The sequence below is a fragment of the Triticum aestivum genome, chromosome 7B, assembly GCF_018294505.1.
Source record: "Triticum aestivum cultivar Chinese Spring chromosome 7B, IWGSC CS RefSeq v2.1, whole genome shotgun sequence".
Classification (NCBI taxonomy): domain Eukaryota; kingdom Viridiplantae; phylum Streptophyta; class Magnoliopsida; order Poales; family Poaceae; genus Triticum; species Triticum aestivum.
In genome coordinates, this window is record NC_057813.1 from 685845651 (window position 1) to 685855958 (window position 10308).

Below are 10308 nucleotides of genomic sequence, written 5' to 3' on the forward strand. Positions count from 1 at the left end.
AGGGTACATGGACAACACTCGCCCCTCTCGTTGCTATGCCATCACCATGATCTTGCGTGTGCGTAGGATTTTTTTTTAAATTACTTCGTTCCCCAACATTCTCGGGTCGCACAGTTGATGCGTACTTGATATTGGGTCAACCAGTTCATCCCATAATAACATCCAACTTGGCAGACTCGGTGACTATCAAAGAAGTTGGAAAACGTACTCCCTTGATATCAACTTCCAAATTACGGCAGACCAGATTGCTTCTGAGCACGGATCCCGGGGATTGAACCATCATACTTTTTCCCAAAATCGAGCAAGGAAATTTGTTTTGGGAAACGAAACTCTGAAAAACAAAAGAGTGGGAAGCCCCTGAGTCAAATAAAAATATTGCAGGTATGTTATTAACAGGAAACAACCAATGACGACTTCTGGGTTTTCTTGGGCTTCGTTTGCGGAGAGGTGATGAACTTGCCCTTGGATGGTCCTCTGGACAGGGTATGGCCCCATGTGGTTGACTTGCGGCCGGAATGGGGCATTTGTCTTGCCGCTCTTCGGGCGCTGTCTGGCATAATGTCTGGTTTGCCCATAATTAAAGCAGGAGTTGTTCGCTGACACTCTTCATGCACTGGACTGGTCACGACATTCTTGACTTGAGTAGTGGTCTTGTTCACATTATGCTGCCAATTTGGTTTGTATTCCACTTGAGTCTGCTGCCAGGTACGGCCCTTCTGCACTGGATGTCCGTCCTTCTTAGGCTCGAATTTACGCTTGTGGTCATTATTCGCGGGTCGGTTGTCATGCACATGCTTTTGCTCCCTCTCTGCAATGAGGGCTTTGTTTACCAAAGTCTGAAAGTCTAGAAAGTCGAGCATGCTGAGAGTACACCTGAGGTGTTGGTTTAATCCTCCAAGGAACATGTCGATCTTCCTTTCTTCAGTTGCCACATCATAGAGAGAATAACGGGCCAAATAGTTGAACTTGTGCAAATATTCACTTACTGATAGATTTCCTTGAGTGAGAACGAGGAATTCGCGTTGCTTGACCTTCATGATACCAACGGGAATATGGTACTTGCATAAATGGTCCTTGGAATTAGTCCAAGTGATTTGTTTGCCCGCATGCCACATAGCTTAATCATTATCCCACCATATAGCAGCAACTCCTTCAAGATAGTGTGTAGCAAACGGAACCTTGTCGGCTTCTTCGGTACGAGCAATCTCAAGCTTCTTCTCAATAGTTTGCAACCAATCATCGGCTTCCAAAGGATCAACCACTTGATTGAAACTGGGAGGCTTAGTCCTTTGAAAATCTGACAGCTTTGACTAATGACCATTATGATTTCCATTATGCCCAGCCATAGCTTGCACACTTTTAACAACTCAATCAGATCGTTGTTCCTTCTTTCTTCAAACATGCGCATGATTTGTTCAGCAGAGGGCGGATGTAGCGGTGGAGGCGGTGGTTGCGAATACGGCTCGGGGGAATGTCCTGCCTGTCTTGCTGAGCAACGAACAGGGACATTCTCACAAGCCTGCGTGCTGCTGCCTCCCCACGTCATCCTACTGTTTGTTTTTCCCAATAAAAGCAACCGCGATGAGCAACATCCAAAAATGGGAAGAAAAGCCAGCGACAAACCTGAAAGAAGCAAAACAAAATATCGAGAAACACAGGGACCAATAAAAATTTCCAACATAATTATACATAGACTCGTACATGAAAGGCAGACATATGACGGGTGCGACTACTCGCATACATGAAACGATACATCATGTCTCATACAACTACATCCGTACATCACATGACCACTGCGGATACTCAGATGCTCTAGGGCTCTGCTGGTGCTGCTGGGTCCTCTCCTGGGTCAGACTCAGATCCTGGACTGATGACCTTAACCGAGACCTCCGGGTTAAAGGTAACACGATGTCGCTGCCTCGAGGGCTCTGCCTCAGAGGTAGGTGCGGGATGAGAAGGGAGCATGGGAGCTGCGGGGGTAGCAAGGAGGGACGCCCACTCAGCAGGGGCACTTTGTGGAGTCATGGTCGAGGTGCCCGGGCTACTCATAGGAGTAACCGGGGAAGTAGGCGAGCTAGAACCGGGCACAATATAAGAAGTAAATCCCATAAAAGGTGGAGTAGGGTAGGACCTAGCAGCGACTAAAGAAGTGCGAACATGAGTCAGCTCTCGAGCCAGCTCGTGAATCAAAAGATAACTAGCAGTGATATATCGAGAAAGGTGGCCAATGTAACTATCAGACGCCGGATCAATGACAGGAAAGCGGACACGGCCATCGTTGTGCAAAGAGGGGTAGTAGCGAAAACTTGGGCGAGTCTGCATCCGAACCTCGATATAGCGTAACTCAACGAGGACCTCGAACGCAGCAAACTAAACGGCTGAGCGGCGGTGGAAGCATAACCGCTCTGAGAGGTACGAGTGTAAGAGCTTGTTGACGAACTGGTGCGCAGAGTAACCACGGCGTGATACTCGTACACTGAGTCGGCTAGACGCTCCCGGTACACCCGATACGCTGGGTCGTCACCGTGAGGGTAAAGTCGATGCCATACATTCCAAAGAAGATGCGGCGAAGTGTATGGCAACAACTCCAACTGGCACGGATACGGCACTGGATCCATCTACACTCAGAACCATTAACCGGTTAGAAATAACAATAAACCAAGTGCATGCAATGCATCAACCGGATGCAGACACTACCGACACTCAATTAGCACGCTAGCTAACATTCAACTAACGTGTCTGGATCTAGCGTGTCCTAAAGTCAGCGTGGCTCTGGTGGGTTGTGCTCCCCCGGGCCTCCCCTCTGGTACTTCTTTGGCCCACTAGGTGTCTTCTAGTCTAGAAAACATCTCCAAAAAGTTTTGCCGCGTTTGGTACTGATATTCTGGGAAGTAAAAAACAAGCAAAAAAGCAACTGACACTGGGCACTATGTCAATAGGTTAGTCCCAGAAAATGATATAAAGTTGCTATGTAATGAATGTAAAACATCCAAGAATGATAATATAACAACATGGAACAATCAAAAAATATAGATACGTTGGAGACGTATCAGCCACCCCCCCTCCGCACGGTGCTTGTAGATTATCCGGACACCATTTCCTGGCCGCCTTCGGGGTGTTCTCTGTCGGCTCGGCATACCATGCTCTGTGTCATAGGCCTTCTATTGCTTGGGCATCACCACTATGGAAAGTGTCATTGCCCTAGAAGACCAAAATATTTCTTTGGCAATTGTTGAGGGATCGCCTTTCATCCAGGATGGAGCTGATCAAGAGACACGACCCGGGGAATGGCCTGTGCCTTCTGTGTCCCCCCCCCCCCCCCGCGACGGGGACCCACATCCTCTTTTCTTGCATTGCACCAAGGTTTCCTTGGAGTTTTGTTCGTGAGACTCTAGGGCCTGATTGGGAGTGAAGGAAATATGCCCTAGAGGCAATAATAAAGTTATTATTTATTTCTTATTTCATGATAAATATTTATTATTCATGCTAGAATTGTATTAACCGGAAACTGAATACATGTGTGAATACATAGACAAAACATAGTGTCTCTAGTATGCCTCTACTTGACTAGCTCGTTAATCAAAGATGGTTAAGTTTCCTAACCATAGACATGTGTTGTCATTTGATGAACGAGATCACATCATTAGGAGAATGATGTGATGGACATGACTCATCAGTTAGCTTAGCATTATGAACATTACAGTTTCATTGCTACTGCTTTCTTCATGACTTATACATGTTCCTCAGACTATGAGATTATGCAACTCCCGAATACTGGAGGAACACCTTGTGTGCTATCAAACGTCACAACATAAATGGGTGATTATAAAGATGCTCTACAGGTGTCTCCAAAGGTGTTTGTTGGGTTGGCATAGATCGAGATTAGGATTTGTCACTCCGAGTATCGAAGAGGTATCTCTGGGCCCTCTCGGTAACGCACATCATAATAAGCCTTGCAAGCAATGTGACTAATGAGTTAGTTACGGGATGATGTAGTACAGAACGAGTAAAGAGACTTGCGGGTAACGAGATTGAACTAGGTATGAAGATACCGACGATTGAATCTCGGGCAAGTAACATACCGATGACAAAGGGAATAATGTATGTTGTCATAACGGTTCGACCGATAAAGATCTTCGTAGAATATGTAGGAGCCAATATGGGCATCAGGTTCCGCTATTGGTTATTGACCAAAGAGGTGTCTCGGTCATGTCTACATAGTTCTCAAACCCGTAGGGTCGCACGCTTAGTGTTCATTGACAATATAGTATTATATGAGTTATGTATGTTGGTAACCGAATGTTGTTCGGAGTCCCGGATGTGACCACGGACATGACGAGGAACTCCGGAATGGTCCGAAGATAAAGATTAATATATGGGATAATAATGTTTGATCTCCGGAAGGGTTCCAAAATTCACTGGAAGGGGTTCCGGATGTTTCCCGAAATGTTTGGGTACGAGAACACTTTATTTGGGCCAAAAGGGAAAGCCCACAAGGTTTTTGGAAAGGGCAAAAGGAATTTTTGCGGAGTCCAGGGACCAGACGCCAGTGTCCCTGGCGTTTGGGTCCAGACGCCGGGAACCTTGGTGTCTGGCCCTCGAGTCCGAGAAGGACTCTTGCCTTTCGGGTAAAACCGACTTTGTGGAGGCTTTTACTCCAAGTTTCGAACCCACGGCTCAACATATAAATAGAGGGGTAGGGTTAGAACCCAAGACACATCAAGAAACACTAAGCCGTGTGCCGACAACCCCGTCCCCTTTAGTTTGTCCTCCGTCATAGTTTCTGTAGTGCTTAGGCGAAGCTCTGCGAAGATTGGGTCAGTTTGGTTTGCGTCCATACCCGCACACGCCTGGCCTGGATAGTGCCTGGAGTTGGCCTGGGTGTTGTTTGGTTTGTGGCCTGGGAGAGAAATACATGCCTGGCCTGGTCGTGGATTAGCCTGGTGAAAATAGAAAAAACAAAAGAGCAAGCCCAGGCAAAGTAATTAGCCTGGTCCAGGCGTCCGGTTTCCTTCGCCTGGCTGGGCTGCAGCCTCGTCTGGCACTACTTGAGGACAAAAGGAAGTACAGTCTACTGTTTGGGAAAGTATTCTAATCACAAAAGGACAAAACACCAGGCCAGGAAAGAAACCAAACATACTGATGCGTGGCTAGCCTGGTCAGGCAGAAAACTTCAACTATCCAGGCCAATGCCAGGCACCAAAAAATTCCTGGCATGCATCCCAGGGTGCAACCCAAACTAGCCCATTGTTCTTCACCAACATCGGTACCACGTCGTCGTGCTGCCGGAACTCATCTGCTACTTTGCCCGTCTTGCTGGATCAAGAAGGCGAGGACGTCATCGAGCTGAACGTGTGCTGAACGCAGAGGTGCCGTACATTCGATAGTTGATCGGGACGGATCGTGAAGGTGTACGACTACATCAACTGCTTTGATAAACGTTTCTGCTTTGCGATCTTCAAGGGTATGAAGATACACTCTCCCACTCGTTGCTATGCATCTCTTAAATAGATCTTGTTTGATCGTAAGAATATTTTTGAAATTGCATGCTATGTTCCCCAACAGGGAGGCCCTGGACCCGGCTGGGTTCATTCAAACCAAAGCCAACCAGGCTGGTAGGAGGAGACGCCTCTTTTGATTTCTGTTTGTTGCGTTAGTTTGGACTATATGAACGATGCGTGATAAGATGATGATTGAGGGGGACTTTCTTTGAAAGGCTTCTCACCCGGTCTTCAAATTCCGGGCGTTTTTTAAGCACTCGTACCTGTTTTCTAGGCAACGCGGCCGAGAACAACTGGGACTAACGATGAACACACTGCATGATGTTGCTCGCCACCTTGCCGTGTAGCAGCCGCCCTGAGTCTAGGGCCACTTGATGGTCTTTTTTCTCTATTTCTTTTATACTTTTCTTAGCCGTGTTTGTATTGATGCCCAGCGGGATCCTCTTTTGCGTTGAACTTGTAACTCTTGTATGGACATGGTGTTGGCTTTATTTAAAAAACAGGGTAAGAGCATCTATAACCGGGCACCACAAACCGTTCCCAAATGCCTGACGGACGCCCTGGTCATTGACCGGTTGAAAAAACCGATCCAGACGGACGCCTCAAACTGGTCTCAAACGTCCGAGCTGATCGGCACCCGTCATATCCAACCCAAATCTTGGGCGGATATGGGGCGGCCATGGCGCGACCGCCCGTTCGGAACTGACAGCCCGACCACCACAAAAAGTGAACCAACAACCCCCTTTCGACCTACCCCTTTTCACTTGCTCCTCTGCGCCGTACGTCTGCTAGCTCTGCTGCCCTTGCACCAGATTGCACCTTGCCTTCTGTGTGTTCGACACATAGTGATTAAAAAAAATTAGGCAGCCATCAATGTTTCCTTTGTGAAGGATATAGATCATGATTATTAATCTTCTTAGAGAAAAATCTTAACAAAGGATGCAATGATGACGGAAACTTATTGCTTCTGGACGACACGGCTATTTAAGCCGGTCACCTCGCTGCTCATGCGACGAGGTTAGACTAAACCCCGAACCCCGCCGACCCAACACGGATGTGAAAAATCTTAAGTACGAGCAATTTATTTGGTGCTTATTAACAACCCCACCGGTCCAACACGGACTAAACACCCAAAATGATCGACGTGCATGTGTTTGCATGTATTTAATGTTTCAGAATAGGATTTGTGGTTGTAAATGGCAAAATTTAAGGCCGCCAGGTCTGAACGCATACACGGACTTTTGAGGACCTAAATTTGCTGGTTGGGTTGTAGATGCTCTAAAAACCTATTTCGACAGATATCTTCCTGGTCATTTTAGTGTTAGGGGGAAGACATTTTAGTGTTTAGTACGTACATGGCAGTTTGTATGTTGGTCTATACTGTAGTACTTATGTGTTACTAGTAAAACTAAGTTTTTTCTTGTTAAAAAATTGCACATATATTTCAATTTGATTTCTTAACGGGGAATTCGTCTTTTCGTATATCTACACGGCTGGCAAACGGGGCTAGTAAAAGAATCTTCGCGTTGAAAACGGGGAATTCTCCAAACCCTGGACCTCCGCTTCTGATGGCGGTCACCGCCGGCTGCTCCGACGGTTCGGTTCCCCTCTCGGAAGCGCGACGCCACGCGGCGGCGCCGGCACGGCCGCCCAATCTCCGGTTCCCCGTCACGCCCCCGCCCAGTCGTGCAGCCTCGAAGTTGCCGCCGACTAGCCATGACGACGCGGTAGCGGCGGCCCGTGAGATCCCGGTCGCTGTCGCCTTGCTACTCGCCGCTGCGGCCGCGAACGTGGCCACCCCGCCCACCGCGATCGCCGCGTCCGGCGGCTCCATGGGCGGGCGCTCCTCCTCCTCGTCCTCGAGCTCCTCTTCTTCAACATCCAGCAGCTCCTCCTCCTGGTCCTCCTCAACATCCTCCAGCTCGTCCTCCTCAGGACCATCTTGGTACGATTCTTCGACGACTCACGAGTCGGTCGGGACGGCGGCCGCACCACCCCGGGCTGCTGCGGACGTTGACCCCGCCGTACTCGTGCAAGCGTGGCTGATGCTCATCGGCCTCATTCTCCTGGCCGTCGCCGTGTGGCACTACACCCGGCCGAGGAGAACCGTGGTCAAGCTCCAGGTAGGTTCACCTGATATTTTCCCATTCATAAGCAATTGAGGAGTACCTTTTTTGCCTCTGCTTACAAAATCATGATGCTAGTCGATCGGTGGGGTTCATGATGATTTCAGGTTGCGTTGCTGGGCTTGGCAAAGCCGTTTCAGAAGGAACTGAACGAGATTGCTGAGAAGGTGGAGGCTTCTAACCAGCGTTGGTATAAGTTCATATTGACAGGTGATGAATGTGCTTTCTAGGTTTTCAGTCTCTAGCTGTACTTAAGTGTATAAGAACATGACTCCTCTACAATGCATTGACTTCCATGCCTCCTTGTGCAATAGCTTCAGTTTGTTGTTAGATCTAAAAAAATAATCGGATATATACGTTGCCGATTATATGCACAATATTGGTCATTTACCTGTATAGTTATCACTGTGAGACGTTTTACTGCAAATAATACATCTCGTAGAGATCTACGCTGATATCAGATGTTCATCAGTACTACCTTGTTTATCCTGTTCATCTGACTCATTATGCAGAGACCATATGCGCCTTGAACCGTCACAATGATTGCTGCGTCTCTTCAAGCTTATCAGTAAGAAACATATACTGTATACCTCGTGCTGATAAATAATGTCTATGGGGCTCGATGGATCTTCTTCGTTATGACAACTAGGATCTTGCATGAAATCCTCTGTATTTTAGCCCACTTGATCTTGTAATTTTGTTATGTTTCGTTTACGTTAGGCTGATGTCAAAGTTGGAGCTGATTCTTGGGAGGGGCATTTCGATAAAATTTCTCTGGAGGAGAGGAGCAAATTTGATGAAGAAACACTTTACAACTTGGACGGAATCAAGAGGAAGAAAGAGTACTCCAAGAAACCAGATGGCTTCAGCAACGAATATATAGTGGTATATTAACTTCGTCCACCGTAAAATGCTTCCAGGAAAATGGCCTTCCTATTTGATGCGAACTACTTATTGATTTGGACATGTCGGTGATGATAGTTCTTCTCGTAGCCTGATATTCTTGTGTTACAAATGTAAAGTTAAACGTTTGCACATAATGACTTTTGTGATGATTTACAATTTCTTCAGGTAACCATCCTAGTGGCTGCTGATGGAGCACTGAAGTTCGCAGAAATCAAAACACCTGCTGATCTGGTAGCCGTACTGGAAAAACTTAATTCTATACCTACAAGAGAAATCCGGGTATGGAGCATCTTTCCTACTATTTCATAATTCAAAACTGCTTCCAGATCTAATTCCATCTGACATCACTTATGATTAATTTCCAACTTGTTCCTACTATCTTAGGGTGTTACTGTTTTATGGACTCCTCAAGAAGAGAACGACATTCTTTCCGAAGAGAGGCTTCTTGCGGATTATCCTAATCTGAAGCCCCTGAGTGATTACTAGGATGACATACCTCTGATGTTCCTAGATAAGCCCTGGTCATTTTTTAGGTGCTATCTCTATAAGTAAAATCATCTAGAGTATATACTGGAAGTGTCCAATCGCGGCAATTATGATGAGGGCTAAATTCCAGTTTTGATTTGGCACTGAGTATCTTTGTCATTTCTTAGCTTAGGATATGAGGCTCGTATTAGACGCTAGTCATGGATAAACTTGCAAAAAAGACTAGTTCAAATTACTTGTAAAATTATCCTAGGATAAGAGGTGGACGAACGCTTGTAAATTACCTTTCTAATTCAAATTACTTGTAAATTATCTTCAGTTCTTCATGAAACCACAAAATTGTTTTTTGCAAGAACACTGTAAGTAATTCATATATGTGCATTAATTAAATCTGTATAGAAGAAACAAATTAGTGCAAGTCCTTGGTTTGCATGGTCTGTAAACTATCATGATTTTCTCACCTTTCTCCTATCTCCCTGTTTTGCATTGAGATATTGATGGGAGTTAACCAGTGAAAAAAATAGCGCGCTATAGCGTCGCTAATAGCACGCTATAGCGCTTTGAGCAATGTGTTGCTAAAGGAATCGGTGTACAATGTCTCGCTAATAGCGTATTTTAAGGGCCTTGCTATTTTGTCACAACACCTTTTTTTTCATTGAAATTAACCCTCCATTAAAATTCTGTGGTCAGATTAATTTGATATTACTAATTAGCCATTGTCAACATTTCAGACTTCTATGTCAAAAATTGGGAGTGCTCTACATTATTATTGATTTTCTTGCACTTCACCTATCTACCTGTTTCGAGTAAATAACCAAAAATCATCTCATCTGAGGTTGAGTTTGCAGAAAACATCGATTTTTAAAAGTTCTGTAAGAAAAAAAAACCCAATAATTATTTTGCAGATGATGACCGCTTGATCCCATTGTAGACATATCACAATTTAGTACCTCCATTCGTATCATACTTCTTGCTGTGGTTCTAGTTCAAATCCGAGCTAAAACTACAACAAGAAATGAAACGGAGGGAGTAGTTTTTAACTCTAATATGGTACAATTTTTGCCACATAACACTCAAATTCAGTCAAAATTTGACCAAAAATACGAGGATGGATGCTTATAAACTGAAAGGTAGGGGGACGTGAGAGTACTTCAATGCTCAAGCGGTTATCAAGCAAAGCTTCGTCAGATGCACATAATCAGGCCAGTTCAAGGAAACAAGGTAAACATAAACATAAGCAAAAGTTAATAGCATTGAAGCAGTCACTCTCATCTGCAAACACAGCAAAT

The 10308-nt window shown here is 45.6% G+C and overlaps 1 protein-coding gene across 1 annotated transcript; it reads left to right on the top strand.

The window, feature by feature from the left end:
* Nucleotides 1-7013: 7013 nt before the first annotated feature.
* On the top strand, nucleotides 7014-9208 carry LOC123162617 (uncharacterized). Its single transcript, XM_044580381.1, has 6 exons — nucleotides 7014-7624; nucleotides 7735-7837; nucleotides 8140-8195; nucleotides 8348-8512; nucleotides 8699-8812; nucleotides 8918-9208. Exons 1-6 carry the CDS (start codon nucleotides 7070-7072, stop codon nucleotides 9017-9019), a joined length of 1095 nt encoding a protein of 364 aa, XP_044436316.1. The 5' UTR covers nucleotides 7014-7069; the 3' UTR covers nucleotides 9020-9208.
* Nucleotides 9209-10308: the final 1100 nt, after the last annotated feature.

What these genes read in the sequence shown, in the direction of transcription:
- LOC123162617 (XM_044580381.1), top strand. Translation starts at nt 7,070, where the DNA reads ATGGCGGTCACCGCCGGCTGCTCCGACGGTTCGGTTCCCCTCTCGGAA. An exon ending in GAACCGTGGTCAAGCTCCAG is followed by an intron (nt 7,625 to 7,734) that starts GTAGGTTCACCT and finishes TGATGATTTCAG; the next exon opens with GTTGCGTTGCTGGGCTTGGC. An exon ending in TCAGCAACGAATATATAGTG is followed by an intron (nt 8,513 to 8,698) that starts GTATATTAACTT and finishes CAATTTCTTCAG; the next exon opens with GTAACCATCCTAGTGGCTGC.